Genomic DNA, 18911 nt, shown 5'->3' with positions numbered 1-18911 from the left:
TTGTTGCAAATTATTAATAATAATTAATAATATGAGTGTGTTCCAAAATGACAAGGAAAATATGCTATGATTTGAATTTTGAATTCGAAGAGTGACAACTCTTCATGAAATGCTACAGAATAAAACCATGAAGCCGTTGGTGAACCATGTTGTGGGCTAAAAGTCATAATTCTTGGAAAAGAAATTATTTCACCAATGGTTGCTACCTTGTGAAACAACATCAGCATGGCCTATAAAAGCATAATTCCGGATTCAAAATTCTCATCACAAAAGACTGAAAAATTCTCAAAAATAATTCCAGAGCACTCTTCGCTGCATTCGAGTTTTCGCCGGTCTTGCGCAAACTCGATAAGGCTGAATTATCATGGGTATTTCTGCATCGAAACTCTAAGACATTCGAGAGTGCTTGAAATACTATGAGAAAAATGATTTGTTCACGATTCTAACCTCGATTTAATTCAGTTTAAATTATTTTTCTATCATAGTATAGTAAAAATATTATTCTCTCTCTTACTTTTAACTATTTTTTTAATCAGTGTGAAATAGTAAGTTGAGTCACTCATTGTGAGACGGAGATAGTAATAAAGTGTTTTTTTAAAAATGTTATTCAAACAATTTGATGATGATATTGATAATCAGAAAAAAGATAATTTAATTAAATCTAATTAAGTATGGGATGTGAAAAATCTATAATATAAGAAAATAAATGGCTCTGGAAAACTCAAATTTAACCTCTCTTCTTTACCCTCCACCTCACTTAATTGGGGGCAAAATGTGTCTAAAATTTACTTTTTGGAACCAAATTGTACAATTGGTTACATGTCAAATATCTTTACACACGGGCTGTTACATTTGGCTAGGAAATCTGAATTTAATTGTTAGAATGAGACAAAATGTTAGAAGTGATAGTATAAAATGGTTTACCCAATTACAATTGTTGTATTCAAAGTACTGTAAAAAAGCATAAAAGTCAAAATTAAAAGAAAGTAACCGATGGATATTTGAAAAATCAATAAAGGTGCATAAAGTTTCTTTCCAAAGTACATTAAAAAATAATTAAAAAATAATTAAAGGTACACCACTCTGCAAAACACGTACATTGAAAAAGTCTTGAAGCATTCAAAAAATTGCTTTTCTGAAAACAGTACACCGCTCTGCAATTTGTCCAGCGGGTTCTCACGGTGGAACCCTTTTGCCCACGGGATAGTTGTTAGCCTCCCAAGAATAACCTAAATGGTTGTGTCCCTTCTGATTCTATCATTTCCGACTTGCTCTTGCTCTTCCTTTTCCCTTTCTTCCCGTTTATACTCTCTCCAAAAATCACCACTTTCTCTACAACAGTTCTTCCTCAACAACTTTGTTCTTCTGCTGCTGCGAACTTCTAAAATGGCAAGACCATTTGAGCTGGTGAAAGACATTAATGACACAAAGGAGCTATGGAAAATAGCTGTGAGAGTCCATCACAAATGGACTGTTGTGAACAAGAATAAGGAACATTTTGAAATGCTTTTGTGTGATAAAGAAGTGAGACATTTTTCTTGCTCTGCTTTTTTTTCCTGCTATTTGTTCATTTTGATTTGCTTTTAGTTCTGTTTCTGAGTTTATGTGTTATGCTTTCTCAGTTTTGATTTCTATGTTTTATAATTGTGAAATATTTTCGGTTTATACGTTATATTTATTTTGTGTTTTATTTATTTTCCTTTCTGAGTTTTTCTATCAATGAGTTTTATTGTGAACAAATATAAATGCTTTTTATTTCTTTTCCTTTATGAGTTTTAAAGTTTATGACTTTATGACTTTTATTGTAAAAGAATTTCCCTTTATGATTTATATTGTGAAATATATTTCCTTTCCTATGATTATTTAGTTATATAAGTTTTGTTTCTGTATTAGCCTATGCCGACACATATAATTGCATTCACTCACTATCAGTAACATAAAGTGCAGAAAAAACTTTAGGTTAATTAATTTAGAGGTATCCCATCAAATGTGATAGCTATCCATGCAATGAACCGTGTGGGTTCGTAGAATAGAGGTAATAATAAATCAATATTGGTCCACGAAGTGCATCACTTTGATTGGCATCTGCAATATTCAGCCAATGCAGCTTTCAACTCTCTGAATCACAAATTTAAAACGCAAACGTATCTGCAATACAACTGGCTGTGATAATTTTCTCATAACACATTTCTTATGCTTTTGTTTCACTGACCTATTAAATTCCACATTTGCAGCCAAATATTAGATTCTTATTTCCAAACGGATTGTTATGTTAATTTAACATGATAGGTTTTAATTCAAGTTTTTTGCATTTCAGGGATCTGATATACATTGTAGAGTTCCTACAATGTATAAACAAGCTTTCGATTCATTGTTGACGGTCAATGGCACGGTTACAGTATCAAACTTCCAAGTATCCTTGAATGATCTGTTGTTCAAGCCTTCTGATCACAAATTTGTGTTGACTTTTAGTGGCGGCACATCTGTGACTGACATAAACAAGCATGAGATTCCTCCTAGGCCCCTTAAGTTCACACCTTTTGCTGATATTCTTACTGGAAAATGGAAAAGGGATGTTTTAATAGGTTTGCAGTATTTTACTATTTTTATACTTTTATTATTCTACTTGTGTGCTATCCTGTACTTAGACCAATGTTGATATATCTTATATTTAACTCTCTTTCTTTATATCCTTAGATGTAATAGGAATGGTTTCAGATATTGGTTACACCCAAATTCAAGATGGAAACAAGAAACAACAGATTAATTTAGTCTTGAAAGACTTATGGTATGTCAACAAATTTAAGATTCAATTGCCATTGTTCAAATCCCTTTATCTGATATTGTGTTCTTATGTATGAAGTAATAACATTCTCAATTGTACTTTGTGGGAGGGATACGCAATGCAATTCCATGATTTCAATAAACAAAGGAAAGATTTATCTTCACCAATTGTTATTGTTTTGCAATTCGCAAAGGTCAAAGAGGAAGGTATATATCCTTCTCATTTTCTTGCATTCTCCATTTTATCTTCCTTTCTCCATTTACAATTTTAGAGGTACTAACCATTGTTTTTAAATGTTATACTTTTCATTCTTCGTAGGAAAATATCCTGTATGTGTTTCAAACACATTTAATGTAACAATGTTGCACATCAATGATGACCTCGCTGAAATTAAGGAGTTCTTAAATAGGTTTGCGACTATACCAATGTCTCACTTTTAAGTTTTCCATTCAATCCCACTGTTTTCCATTTCCTTACTACTGTGTTTTATGTTTTGGTTGGTAGTATCCCAAAGCAATGTTTAGCCGATACTTCCGGTCAGAGTATGACATCGATGTCCCAACTGTCTCAGACATCTGGTAGCTCCCAACTAAGCCCGTACGATAAATTTATGTATAAGGCTTTGGTTCTCCCACTAAGTGTTGTTAAAAAGCTTACCGCTGTGAGTACTTTTTTAACTTATCATATTTCCCTCTTAATTTGAACTTTGAAAGCTTAACACTGTCGCAAAGCATTCCCACTAATACGTTGTCATTCGGGCTCCCCTTTTAAACCAATTAATGTGTCACCGTTGCTAAAATCCTTCAAGTAAAAGCTTCTCAAGGAGGTTGGTATTACCAAGCATGCCATGCTTGTCCAAGTAAAGCTAAAGGAAATCAACCACCCTACGTTTGTAGTAACAAACACAATACTGAAACTGAAATTTACAGGTTTAAATTTTGACTTCATCTGTAAATATATTTGGTTCCTAAAGCTTTATGATTAAAAATCTTATTTGTTATTCATAGGTATAAAGTTCTCATTGAAGTTTTCAACGAAGCCTGCAAAGCTATTTTTGTTCTGTGGGACCGCGAGTGTTCACAACTACTGGACATTACTGCTGCTCAGTTACGTAACACAATGCTTGAGGTCGGTTTTCCTTTTTTATGGCCTAATTATTATTTTGTATCTTTTATACTTGCTAATATTTTTTACTTATCTAGGCTGGTATAACAGACCCATTGGATTACCCTTTAGCATTAGATGGTTTGGTTGGATTGACAATGGCATTTAAGGTCAAATGGCAACCAAGTTTGAATAATGCTACTGTTGTTTCTATTTATCAGGATAGAAGTGTCATCAACCAGCTTTTGCATTCATGGGGACAAGAATCTGTACGTGCATAGAACAATATATCATTTCTCATGCTTTCCCTTTATACTTTTTTTTTTGAAAGAAGCTTTCCCTTTATACTTTAATCCTAACTTATGTTGTTTTCTTCTTTATAAGATACCGTCACCATCACGTGAAGCCGATATCATCAAGCAGGTTTGTCTTATCGTTTCATAAAAACTATACTTGCATACAAATTTGGGACAACATCACATTATTCACATTTGCATTCATTGTCTTCTTATGTAGCTGACAGAAAGTGTCGATGAAGCTGTAACAAATGAGGATTGTACTGTCGTTACGGTAACTAATTGTTCCTCATTTCTGATTCTTCTTTTTTATTATAGCTTCGTAACTAATATCGTATCAATCTCTTAATTTTTCAAAATTTTTTTTCAGGATGTTGATATTACATCAGAACATATCCCTCTCCCTGTTACGCCGACTTCAGCCAACAAAAGAATTGCTCCTCCTATTTCTAATGATAATGTGGCAAGTTCTGAAATCCCTGCAGGAGAGCAATCCTCCACCAAAATGAAGAAGATTATCAAGGTGGAGAAACTAGCTCCATGATATGTTATGGTTTTAACTTTCGCCATCGCGCCGTTTTTTATGTTTTGAATGATGTCGCCTAATGAACTATTTCCTTCTGTTTACAAGTAACTATTAATTTAGTTGTGACCCATCTAATTTTGTAATGTAACAGTGTCACATTAGTTATGTTGAACACCTTCTATGACAGATATTTATTAAACAATCTACTATTATTTGTGCCAAATATTTAACACTAAGGCACGAGAAATTTCAATGCTACTGTGGCCAAAATTTAACACCCTTAAGGATGAATCTCTTTGCTCACCAACATTATCTGGATTGTATCAGCATGCTGTCTACCACAATTAAACCATAATCAATTCCCTTTTGGCGGGTATGTTCCAATTAAACCACAATTAATAAGAAAACCAATTTTCAATGGAGGAATGACATCATTTGCCCCTATATTAACAAGTTTAATTCTTTCTAGATTAGTCATGCATAAATTTATACATTGAACTGAGCTGTCAAATGTTGAAGAGGAATGTAATAAACAGAATATTGTCTCAAGCTACAACGGTGCTAAGTTCCTATAAGTTGTTTGTGAATATAGATGTGTGCCTAAGTATTATAATACTCAGCCAACATATACAATAGCGGTGTTAAGCAACAAAAAGTGGTCTTATCAATAATGATGGTAAACTATTATCCTTTTTCAAAGTCAGCAGCCACAAACAACATACACATTCATTCTGCAAGCATTTTTTTAAAACAATTTTATCCTATTAAAAAGTAACCATCCATCCATAGGCAAACTGACTCCTATCATAGTTTAAAAATATAATAAACTTCTGAACAATAGTAAAGCTTCTCTGCTACATCGTATGATTAAGCTAACAGATACACACAGGTTAAGCGTTTTGGGAGACAAAATTTGACGTTTTGCATTCTCCAAGAAACAACTCTTTATAACATTTTTATGGACACCGATTTTAACTTATATGACTTTAATGGCCCAAGATTTTAAATCACTTTTGGCCCTATTTATGTACCTAATTTATTTTACCAAAGTAGGAATGTCGTTATCATTGCCCAATTTACTTTTTCTTTATATTCTCAGCAATAACATATAACTAATTACTTTCTATTAATTCAATTTATATTAACATCAATTAATTAATAACTTTAAAATCAATTTATACCATCTATATTCAAAAAGTGTCACAAACGTCAAAAACTTTCTATACTTACCAATCCGTTTTTTTTATGTGAACAAAATACTATTTAATACTTTTTTTTAACAAACTTAATGTCAAAACTATTAAAAACTACTAAAATAACTTTTATTTTTTTCAATAATTTTCTCTTCTTATAATAAATGCTTTTTAATAGCAACCATTTATTTTTACAGCAATGCGCGTCGAAGACCTGAACCCGTGCGAATGCACGGGTTTCCCGCTAGTTGACTATAGTAGCATTTGCAATATAAAGAAAGAAAGAAAGAAAAATCCACAAGAAACTTCCGAATATGTTGATTTCCGTACATGAAAATGTTGGTTTATTGAATTTTGAAGTGACCCTTGTTGTTCTTTCTCCACACGTGAACACGGTTTCAAAACGGGCCAAATAAATATCATTGATAATAAATTAATAATCTTAATTATATATAGCTCGGTTTGTCGAGGATTGAACAACAACAAGATAAATAATACAAATATTGCTACTAAATTTATTTAATTAGGACTCAATTGATTTGGTGGATGTTTTATAATTTTAATTTATAATAGATAATGTTAGAAGGCCAGAACTAGACTACAATAAGCTCAAAAGAGATAAAAAGTTTGGGGAATTTAATCTGGAATCCACTTGATTATACATGTCATTCTTCCTATTTTCATAATATTAAAAATATTCTTCTTATTTCTTTTAGTAATCACATGTTGTAAACAATTTGGTAGTTCATACAAAAATTCTAATTTTTTTTTATAGATTTTTTAAAATATATGATGTGTATCAAAAGTTTTATTGAGTTTTTCAAAAAGTTTGAATATTTTTTTATATTCATAAAGTGTGTTTACATTTTTTTTATTTTTTATTTAGATTTTTATGTTACTTTTTAGTTATTGTAATATTTTTATTAAATTTTATTGTATTTGATAATGTTTTAAAACTATATATTATAACAGTTATTTTATAAAAAAATTGATGTTATTGAATTGAATACTTGTATTTCGTCAATGAATTTGTATTTAAATTATACTTCTCTTATATGGTTCTAGCATTCTCCCCTGAACCATGATGATATTATAGGAGGATGTGACATCTAGAAAAATATACTTCTCTTATATGGTTCTAGCATTCTTCCCTGAAACAAATGTTGTTTCGAGTGTGACGTGACCCTTGACCTAAACCTGTTCGCTTGTAAGTTCAATTAGGGACCTTCAGAAGGCTCTACTGCTATTAGGATCATGCACAAGCCCCTTGAAAAAGCTCTAGAACAAGACTTTTATTGAGTAGCTTGTATCGATCAACACTTGCCTCACATCCCAATTGGCGTATTGAATTGTGATGACCATTGGATCATTGTTGTGGGGGAAAACACCAACTGTGTCTTCTCTTGAAAAGGTGATTTTGGTCTCTCAGTGCCTCCCTGAGGTTATGGCAGCCTTAGCGAGTGTGATGCTTGCTATTATCACCTGTCGATGTACCTTTTACGAAAGGAGCTAAATTCTTCCCATACGGTGAAACCTCGGGCAAGAGTGTTAGTGATCTTCTTGGGACTTCCTCACGAGGAGATGGTGAAAGCGAAAATGAATAACGATGAGTGTGGCCCGTGTTAGTTTTACCAGGACCCCCATAGTGGGCACCAATTGTAACTTGCTAAAAGTACAAATGTGTGACAAGCCCTAGTGATTAAGGGTTGCCATATGCATGCTTTTTAAGGTTTGTTGTGAGGTTGAGAGCTAGCTCATATAGGATGAAAATTTTTGTATGTGTATTCATGGGTTGAAGTTAGGTTATGCGATGTTGAGATAGTTATAGCCGCATTGAACCTGGATTTGAGCCCTCTTTGAAATAACAATCGCATAAGGAATAGACTGTTGATTTCTTGATATTCAAGAAGCATGGATAACTCTTATGACTCCATCTGCATCATTGTGGACCAAAAGACATATCATCTCCAAGATCACACAATATGGGTAGAATATAGAGGACTCGTGCCTATCTGGAAAAAAAGTCGTCATATCTCACAAACGGGGCTCAAACCATAAAATGGGTGACCATGAGCAAACACTGGACGAGACATATACCTCTCACGCACCTCCTACGGGGTCCTTAGTTATATCACTACAACATGTATTAATAAAATAATTATTTTTAATTAAAAAAATATGAGTGATTTTATAAAGCTACTATCTTTGAGTATTAGTGATTTATTAAAAAAATATAGTAAAAAATAATTAAAAATATAATAAAAAAGAAACTTAAATAATTCATTAGTAATGTAAAATAACAATTTAGTTCAATTTATTAATAAAATGACATATTTTCTTTACTCTGAATTATACTACCGTTTTAAAATATAAGATATTTTATAAAATTATTAAATATATTTTTTATCCATATATACGATTTATTAATATTACTATTAGGAGTGACAAAATGGACCGTGGCACGCCGGCCCGGCCCGTGCACGCGCTAAAAAATGGCGAACTAGGTTGACATTTTAGGTTTGCCATAGTCCGCCACGTCAAAGCCCGTCGCCCGCCAAAGCCCGCCACCCGCCAAAAACCCGTCACTCCCTCAAAATCCGTTATTTTTAAAGTTAATTATACAAATTCTAATTCTGAATGATTTTATTTTATATATTTATTTGTCAATATATGTAATATTTTTAAATAAAATTTATTTAAAAAATGCTTTATAAATTTTTTTTAAAAACTATATGAAATTAAAAAAATAATAAATAAATAGGAGGGCACGTCCGCCGCCCATCAGCCTCCACCTTTGCGGGGCGGATTAGGTTTTTATATCCATTTCAATTTGCGGGTTTGCCCATCCCGCTTGCGGGCATATGACGGGCCGGGACAGGCCGCCTCGCTTTGTCACCCCTAATTACTACCAGGTTTGTTTAGAAAATTAAAAATCAAATCAAATTTTATCCATAAATCAAAGAACAATTTAATAAAAATTACAGATAAAATACTTTAAAAAATTATTAATCTATAAATATCAACCACTTATCCTTATTAATATATAAATATAAATAAATATTAATGACAAAAATTGATCTTTAAACTAACAATTTAAATTATTTAACTCAACTAATATCTCTTTAACCATTTTACATTTCTACCCACTCAAATAAAATATACTTCATCCGTTTTTTATTATAAGTCGTTTTATACTTTTCACACAAATTAAGAAAAATAATAATTGTTGTATGAAAATAAAAAATTATGAAGGTTTTTATAAGGGGACAACTTCTCTACCCATTATAAAAAATTGGGTAGTGTATCTCCAACCAATCACATGATTCCATTTCATTTAACACATTTAATTCTTTACTAAAATACTATAAATATTTGTTGTTTTCAAAGCATTTTACAAAGAAGGTAACCTTACCCAACTTTTTGAGTTGGGTAGATAAGAATTCACCTTTTTATAAAATTATCTTTCGTTAATGACATGTGGAAGATAAATTTATATAATTGAAAGGAGAGAAAATAATAAATATTTAAGGATATAATAGGAAAAATAGCATTAACTATTTATTAAAATTGTAAAACGACTTATACCTATTTAAAAACAATTTCTTTTTTAAAAGGACTTATAATAAAAAACGGAGGGAGTAAACATTAATTACACTATTTACTTTCTCAAATAAAATATAAACATTAATTTCACTATTTACTTTCTTCTTTTACTATCAATATCAATATTCGGTCTATTATATCGTCTAATTTAATTTGAAGGTCAATTTTAAAATTAAGTAATTTTAAATTTTTTTAGTTACAGTTGTGAAAATAAAACTGAGATTCTCCTTATCAAAGCGTCAATTTCTACTAAACTAAGTAATTGTGATTTGTGACTATGTATTTGTTTGTTGTAATATATGCATAAAATATCACTAACAGAAAGACATTTGTTTTGAAGAAGTAAAAAAAAAAAAAAGACATTCAATACTTATTAACTGCTACACGTTAGCCGTTACTAATGTCTCCTCCATAATTTATTGTAGTATAACTGACGTCAATTACTTGGTCATTTCCAAAGCCAGACATGGTTGAATTTTTCTTCTAATCAATTAATTTCACACGGATCCTAAAAATATGTTTGAAATATGAACTTTCAACCTAAACCCTACTTTCCTCTATCCTACAATTCTTGGAAACATAATAATGCTTCCTCCTTTTCAAGAAAAAAGAAAAACTTTAATTAAGGTGTTTTAACATATTTTTTTTTAATATTAATAAACTTAACAATTTTATTATGATGTATATTTCTAAGTAAAAAGTTGATTTTTCATACAAAATTTATTGTAACACCCATATATAATTACATGCATCAAATCATATAAATATACATGAATCCAAGTATTTGGTACTGAAATACCAATAAGTTCCTAGTCAACACATTATACATATTAATGCCCTAATACAAAATTTCTACACAATGGCATAATACATATAAGATGTTCAAAATAAAATACTAAGAACTAGATCAACAATGATCACAAAATGTAATCCACAACGGAAGCTTCGCCATACCAAAAGAACATAAGGAATAAGGGATCAATTGCTTTCTCCTTACCCTTCGCGGAACCTGTAGTACCTGAAATCAATATATAGTGGGGTGAGATATAAAATCTCAGTGAGTTCCCTATCCTATGGATCCTCTCGGCTTTACAAGGTTCTAACCTATAAGTCTCAAGTCATAAAAGGAACTAGACCTTGAGCTCTCATACTAACATTATATGGAATCATACTTAGAGTTCAACAACTCAACACAAGATTATTAATCGGAAACCAATACCAAGGCATCCCCATATTCCCGTCCCCTTCTACGTCTAGGAGGTGGCACGAGTCATGAATCCTTTGGAAAAATCTTGACATACGAAATGGATTCGGACTCATGAGCCTTTCCCCATGAATCGTCACTTCACATGGCCCGTACACCATCACAAGTCTCTACCCGTAGGTTCCATTCGTACACAAAAGCGGGAATCAAACCTGCCAAGATTATGTGCCTTTCTGCACGGTGAATGCCTGTTAGCATTCAAAGGAAAAATAAAGAGTAAAGAAAATACTACGGTTCCGATTAATACATCAACAATGGTGATCGCTTCCGCAAACCACTAGGCCTGTTAGCCTTTCATACTTTGGTGACCGCTCACGCAAATCACTAGGCCTGTTAGCCTTTCCTCATAAGATTCCAAACACGTATGTTCCATATAATGTCTCATCCTAGGTTTCTTTGTTAAGCTACACAACCTAAAAATTCCTAGTTTTCCTCACTTATCCTTTATTCACATAATAATGAAGTTATTCAACCCTCTTGATATAAACATATATAACAAGGTATACTAATCCACCTGCAATAGAACTCAATAACAAATATAGAGTACACAAGCATCATAACCAAAAGCATAACGTTCTCAAGAATTCGAACGAAAACCAACCCAAGTACTCAAGCAATTTCCCGATTCTCGATTAAATAATTCTCCCTTTGTTCCCAAAACCTATACTACTAGAAAGTACACGCTTCTAGCTTCCTATCACTTCGAACGGTGATTAAAACAGAGTTATGGTTCAAAAGTTATGCTTGAAACAATTTCCATTAAGTTAAGAAAAATTGGTTAAGGAAGCTTCAGTTCGCGCCGCGCAACAACTAGGTCGCGCCGCGAACCCTATGGCAGAGGCAAACCACTATAATTTCTAACACTGTTCGCGCCGCTAACTAATCTACGCGCCGCGAACCCTATGGCAGAAGCAAAGCTCTAAAGATTTCCAACTGTTCGCGCCGCGACACCCAGTACGCGCCGCGTGCTGAAGGCAGAAGCAGAACCCCTAAAACCTGCATAGTTCGCGCCGCGCAGCCCCGTTCGCGCCGCGAAGCGCGCGAGAACTCAGTTCTCAGTTCTGTTTCAGCCACAACTTTCCTTGGTCAAAACCATATAAACCTGTCCCAAATCAGATTAAAGCATGGATACAAACTATAGGTGATCTATTCATGGATTATAATCACTTTGCTCATGAACATTGATGAATTTGTCCAAAACCTAGAATTCCTCTATACAAAACCCTAAATCAAAACTTATGATTTCTCATCCATAATCAAAACTATAAGTTTCTAACTAGAACCCACCTCGATTACAAGTCGTTGATGATGAAGATGAGATGATTCGGCGGAGAAATGATGAAGATCCAAGCTTTCCTCTTCACAAGCTTTTCTTCCTCTTCTCTTCCTCTTGCTCTTCCTTCTCTCTACTTCTTCTCTCTAACTCTTGTGTTTGAAGAAGAATAATGAAGGAGAAAGCAAAGTGAAGGATATAAGAAAATATCTTAAGTTAGCACTACTAACTCATATGTCCAAAAGTATCTCTAATATACCAAATAATGAAACCTCAGTGTCAGCTAATAACATTAGAGCATTTAATAAATACGGGGTATTACATCCTTCCCCCCTTAAATAGAAATTCGTCCTCGAATTTAAGAATTACCTAAAAAGGTGAGGGTAAGCATCCCGCATTTCCAATCCAAGTCCCCAAGTAGCATCACCTGGATGTGTTGCATCCCACTGAACCTTAACAAGAGGAATTTCCTTATTTCGTAACACTTTAGTCTCTCTTCCCACGATACGGCTCGGTAAGGGTTCAAAAGTCAAATCTGATTCTAACTCAACTGCATCTGTTAACACTGGCTGAAAGGGATCGGGAATAAACTTCCGAAGTTGAGACACGTGAAAAACATCATGCATTTCCGATAGAGAAGGTGGTAAAGCTAAACGATAAGCTACTTCACCAATCCTTTCTAGAATCTCATACGGTCCCACGTATCTCAAACTTAACCTTCTCGACTTAAACGGTCCCAAAACTCTACCATTACCAACTCCTGATCAACACAACGGTGTTCTGCATTTTCTCCCATGCAATACTTCATAAGGTGTCATACCAATACTCGCGTGATAACTATTATTATACGCAAATTCAACAAATGGCAAAAGCTCTTTCCAATTTCCTCTACTTTCAAGCACACAAGCTCTTAACATATCCTCCAAGGTTTGTATCGTTCGTTCCGTTTGACCATCCGCTTGAGGGTGGTCCGACGTGCTCAAACATAATTTAGATTCCATCGCTTGCTGAATAGCTCTCCAAAACCTTGAAGTAAACTTTGGATCTCTATCCGACACAATACTAGAGGTACACCGTGCAACTTCACCGTTTCTGCAATAAATAACCGTGCAAGATGACTTGTCTTGTAAGTAGTCTTCACGGTTAAGAAATGTGCAGATTTCGTCAACCGATCTACAATCACCCAAATCAGAATCATATCCACCTTGAGTACGAGGTAAACTAACTGCAAAAATCCATTGAAATACTATCCCACTTCCATATTGGAATCTCCAGTGGTCGTAACAATCCACATGTTCTTTGATGTTCTATCTTTACTTGTTGGCATACGGTACACTCCGATACGTACACCGCGACATCTCTTTTCATTCCGGACCACCAATAATCCCCTTTCAAATCTTGGTACATTTTTGAAGAACCCGGATGTATCGTGAAAGCACCCTTGTGAGCTTCATCCAAAATCCTTCTTTTCAATAACGCATCATCCGGAACACAAATCCTCTGATTAAACATAATCACCCCATCTGTAGCTCGAGTAAAACCTGGTTGAACCAACACCTCTTGTAACTTAGTATCAGACGCTTGTGCTTGTTGGATGTCGTTTCTCAAAGTAGAATTAACATTCAAGTTTCCCATCAATACTCCATTTTGGGTCCAAACAAATTGAAGGTTGAGATCTCGAAATTTCTCCAATAATGCATACTCTGACATCATTAATTCGGCCCTCTTTAACACCTTCCGACTCAAAGCATCCGCCACTTTATCTGCTTTGCCTGGATGATACTTCAAGTCAAAATCATAATCCTTTAAGTATTCCATCCACCGCCTCTGACGCATATTCAACTCCTTCTGGTCGAATAGGTACTTTAAACTCTTGTGGTCGCTGAACATTTCAAAATGAACTCCATACAAGTAATGACGCCACACCTTTAGGGTAAAAACAACTGCAGCCAATTCTAAATCATGAGTTGGATAATTCTCTTCGTGAACCTTTAACTGTCGAGATGTGTATGCTACCACCTGGCCCTCCTGCATCAATACACCTCCTAACCCTTTCTTGGAAGCATCGCAAAATACTTCATAGGACTTATTTGGATCAGGAACGATCAAAACAGGAGCAGTCGCTAATCTTTTCTTCAAACTCATGAAGCTTTGTTCACACCCTGAATCCCAATCATAAGGACACTCCTTTCTGGTAGTCTAATCATCGGTAGAGCCAATTGAGAAAACCCTTTTATAACCCTTCTGTAGTAGCTGGCTACACCCAAGAAACTTTGGACTTCTGAGGCATCATTCGATCCCTCTCAAATAATTTACCGCTTCAATTTCGACGGATCCCCCGCCACACCTCCTTGAGATATGACATGACCAAGAAATCTTACCTCCGTTATCCAAAACTCACACTTGCTTAACTTACCAAACAATTGATTCTAGCAATACCGACAGAGCAATTCTCAGGTGCTCTTCGTGCTCTTGTGGAGTACGAGAATAAATAAGAATGTCATCAATAAAGACTACCACAAATTGATCTAAGTAAGGCTGGAATATCCGATTCATATAATCCATGAAAACAGCTGGAGCATTCGTAACACTGAAAGGCATCATCAAGAATTCATAATGACCATAACGGGTTCTAAATGCAGTCTTTGGCACATCTGAGCTTTTCACACGGATTTGGTGAAACCTGACCGCAATTCAATCTTCGAGAACACACAGGCTCCTTTCAGTTGATCTAACAGGTCGTTTATCCTAGGCAAAGGGTATTTGTTCTTGATAGTGGCCTTATTCAACTGACGGTAATCAATACATAACCTCATCCCACCGTCCTTCTACTTACTAACAACACCGGATCTCCCCACGGTGAGACACTAGGTCGCACGAAGTGTTTATCCATCCGTTCCTCCAATTCTCTCAATCCAGGTGGTGCCATCCGATACAAAGAAACGGATATAGGAGTCGTTCTCGGTATCAGGTCAATAGAGAATTCCACTTCCCTTTCCGAAAGGAAGAGAACTGACATCCTCGGGAAAAACATCAGGGAAACCACTAACAGCAATTGTGAAATCTCGAATCGCCACCCGTCTCCTTAGTAAGAACCAACGGAACAAACTCCTCTTTCTCAAACAAGAATTTAATCGTGCCTACCGTACCTTCCTGTATAGTAATTAAAACATCTTTCGGAATAACTTCTTCAGATGGAATAATGATCAACTTCTCTTCACACCCAATGAATACTAAAATAGCAGAAGACCTATCCATTCCAAAACAACATCTACTTTCTTAAGTGGTAAACAATTAAGGTCAATCTAGAAGTTTCCTACCACCCGCAGATAACACACAATTCTCATACACCAACGGTGTCTCGACTATCTCATCCAAGGCATACATTCGACCAGTACTTCTTCCTTACATTTGATTCCTATTCTGAGGTCCATTCCTCACCACATGCCTTTCTTGTCAATAATAAAACATTTCGCCCCTTCTAAGGTTACACCTTCCAAGGTGATTCTTACCACAACCACGACACACCGGAGGTGCACTAGACCGAGAACCTTACACTTGTTTCCCTTAGAAAACTTGTGACCTAGGCCGAAACTATTAGCTTGGCCTTCCTTTCTCATTCTGATTCTTCTTTAAATCTTCCTCAGCTTGAACCTTCTTCAAATTGGTCTCAGCCACATAACATTGTCACAACAACTCCGTATAGGTAGTGAACTCCCTCTAGGACACACTATGCGAAATTTCAGCCCTTAAACCAAACAGAAACTGGCCCACCTTCCAACTCTCATCAGGAGCATACCCGGCCTCCCTAGAATAAGCAGCCAGAATTCCAAACTTCTCTGCATAAGTAGCTACCGACATATTCTCCTGCCTTAACTATTGGAACTCCGATTCCTTTTTAGTCCTCAGGGAACTAGGAAAATATTTCTCCATAAAAGTGGTCTTGAAATTAACCCACTCCCTAGGTACTTCTTGAATAGTCATCAACGCAGAAGCACTCTTCCACCATCTCATCGCTGGACCTTTTAGCGAATGAGAAGCAACACCACCTTGCCCTCTTCACTACAATGCACGATCTCCAAGATTCCTTCCACATTGGCCACCCACTCGTGTGCCTTAATAGGATCTAATCCGCCATGAAATTCCGGAGGATTCATGCGAATGAAATCCTTATAAGTCGCACCTGCAGCTTCGGGTACAACCACTGGAACATTATGACCGCCATTCATCTGTTGCATCATCTGCAGCATGAACTGATTCTGCTGCTGTTGCATGAACTGGGGCCATGGAACATTCGCACCGCCATCCGGTGTATTCACTTGTGGGGGTTGAGTGTGGGGGTCAACCACGAGTCCTGCGTCCGTCCACCATGTTCCTGGAGGTCATGAAAATGGGATTAAGTTGATCAGGCTTAATACCATAGTCATAACACAACAAAAATCATGGGAACCCAACACATCTTGGACAGAAAGAAACACTTATAATATCTCATGGCTAGGTCGAGGATACGACCTGCTCTGATACCAACTGTAACACCCATATATAATTACATGCATCAAATCATATAAATATACATGAATCCAAGTATTTGGTACTGAAATACCAATAAGTTCCTAGTCAACACATTATACATATTAATGCCCTAATACAAAATTTCTACACAATGGCATAATACATATAAGATGTTCAAAATAAAATACTAAGAACTAGATCAACAATGATCACAAAATGTAATCCACAACGGAAGCTTCGCCATACCAAAAGAACATAAGGAATAAGGGATCAATTGCTTTCTCCTTACCCTTCGCGGAACCTGTAGTACCTGAAATCAATATATAGTGGGGTGAGATATAAAATCTCAGTGAGTTCCCTATCCTATGGATCCTCTCGGCTTTACAAGGTTCTAACCTATAAGTCTCAAGTCATAAAAGGAACTAGACCTTGAGCTCTCATACTAACATTATATGGAATCATACTTAGAGTTCAACAACTCAACACAAGATTATTAATCGGAAACCAATACCAAGGCATCCCCATATTCCCGTCCCCTTCTACGTCTAGGAGGTGGCACGAGTCATGAATCCTTTGGAAAAATCTTGACATACGAAATGGATTCGGACTCATGAGCCTTTCCCCATGAATCGTCACTTCACATGGCCCGTACACCATCACAAGTCTCTACCCGTAGGTTCCATTCGTACACAAAAGCGGGAATCAAACCTGCCAAGATTATGTGCCTTTCTGCACGGTGAATGCCTGTTAGCATTCAAAGGAAAAATAAAGAGTAAAGAAAATACTACGGTTCCGATTAATACATCAACAATGGTGATCGCTTCCGCAAACCACTAGGCCTGTTAGCCTTTCATACTTTGGTGACCGCTCACGCAAATCACTAGGCCTGTTAGCCTTTCCTCATAAGATTCCAAACACGTATGTTCCATATAATGTCTCATCCTAGGTTTCTTTGTTAAGCTACACAACCTAAAAATTCCTAGTTTTCCTCACTTATCCTTTATTCACATAATAATGAAGTTATTCAACCCTCTTGATATAAACATATATAACAAGGTATACTAATCCACCTGCAATAGAACTCAATAACAAATATAGAGTACACAAGCATCATAACCAAAAGCATAACGTTCTCAAGAATTCGAACGAAAACCAACCCAAGTACTCAAGCAATTTCCCGATTCTCGATTAAATAATTCTCCCTTTGTTCCCAAAACCTATACTACTAGAAAGTACACGCTTCTAGCTTCCTATCACTTCGAACGGTGATTAAAACAGAGTTATGGTTCAAAAGTTATGCTTGAAACAATTTCCATTAAGTTAAGAAAAATTGGTTAAGGAAGCTTCAGTTCGCGCCGCGCAACAACTAGGTCGCGCCGCGAACCCTATGGCAGAGGCAAACCACTATAATTTCTAACACTGTTCGCGCCGCTAACTAATCTACGCGCCGCGAACCCTATGGCAGAAGCAAAGCTCTAAAGATTTCCAACTGTTCGCGCCGCGACACCCAGTACGCGCCGCGTGCTGAAGGCAGAAGCAGAACCCCTAAAACCTGCATAGTTCGCGCCGCGCAGCCCCGTTCGCGCCGCGAAGCGCGCGAGAACTCAGTTCTCAGTTCTGTTTCAGCCACAACTTTCCTTGGTCAAAACCATATAAACCTGTCCCAAATCAGATTAAAGCATGGATACAAACTATAGGTGATCTATTCATGGATTATAATCACTTTGCTCATGAACATTGATGAATTTGTCCAAAACCTAGAATTCCTCTATACAAAACCCTAAATCAAAACTTATGATTTCTCATCCATAATCAAAACTATAAGTTTCTAACTAGAACCCACCTCGATTACAAGTCGTTGATGATGAAGATGAGATGATTCGGCGGAGAAATGATGAAGATCCAAGCTTTCCTCTTCACAAGCTTTTCTTCCTCTTCTCTTCCTCTTGCTCTTCCTTCTCTCTACTTCTTCTCTCTAACTCTTGTGTTTGAAGAAGAATAATGAAGGAGAAAGCAAAGTGAAGGATATAAGAAAATATCTTAAGTTAGCACTACTAACTCATATGTCCAAAAGTATCTCTAATATACCAAATAATGAAACCTCAGTGTCAGCTAATAACATTAGAGCATTTAATAAATACGGGGTATTACATTTATATTACCTAATTCTTAACGTTTGCTCTAAGGCACAAATTTTAAAAAAAATTATGATATCACTTTTAAATTTTAAGATATGATATTAATAAAATAACATGTATTAGGGTAGGTTCATGTACCACTGAAACACGTAGTCCATTAGGGTACTTATAGGAACTTAGTCTTTAGTGATTTTGTTGTGGAGATAATGACCATATG

At 35.5% G+C, this 18911-nt stretch overlaps 1 protein-coding gene across 2 annotated transcripts; it reads left to right on the top strand.

Annotated features, from left to right (window-relative positions):
* Positions 1–1090: 1090 nt before the first annotated feature.
* Positions 1091–4637, top strand: LOC131611176 (uncharacterized). 2 transcript variants are annotated; one of them, XM_058883270.1, is made up of 12 exons: positions 1091–1524; positions 2318–2585; positions 2698–2788; positions 2864–2991; positions 3104–3194; positions 3290–3446; positions 3600–3714; positions 3793–3913; positions 4111–4158; positions 4274–4312; positions 4406–4459; positions 4556–4637. In XM_058883270.1, exons 1-11 carry the CDS (start codon positions 1234–1236, stop codon positions 4407–4409), a joined length of 1353 nt encoding a protein of 450 aa, XP_058739253.1. In that variant the 5' UTR covers positions 1091–1233; the 3' UTR covers positions 4410–4459; positions 4556–4637. The 2 variants fall into 2 exon arrangements, with proteins under 2 accessions (XP_058739253.1, XP_058739254.1); XM_058883271.1 differs by lacking the exons at positions 4274–4312; positions 4406–4459; positions 4556–4637 and having other exon boundaries at positions 3988–4130.
* Positions 4638–18911: the final 14274 nt, after the last annotated feature.

Source organism: Vicia villosa, linkage group LG6 (genome assembly GCF_029867415.1).
Source record: "Vicia villosa cultivar HV-30 ecotype Madison, WI linkage group LG6, Vvil1.0, whole genome shotgun sequence".
Classification (NCBI taxonomy): domain Eukaryota; kingdom Viridiplantae; phylum Streptophyta; class Magnoliopsida; order Fabales; family Fabaceae; genus Vicia; species Vicia villosa.
This window is presented reverse-complemented; position numbering and strand designations above follow the sequence as displayed.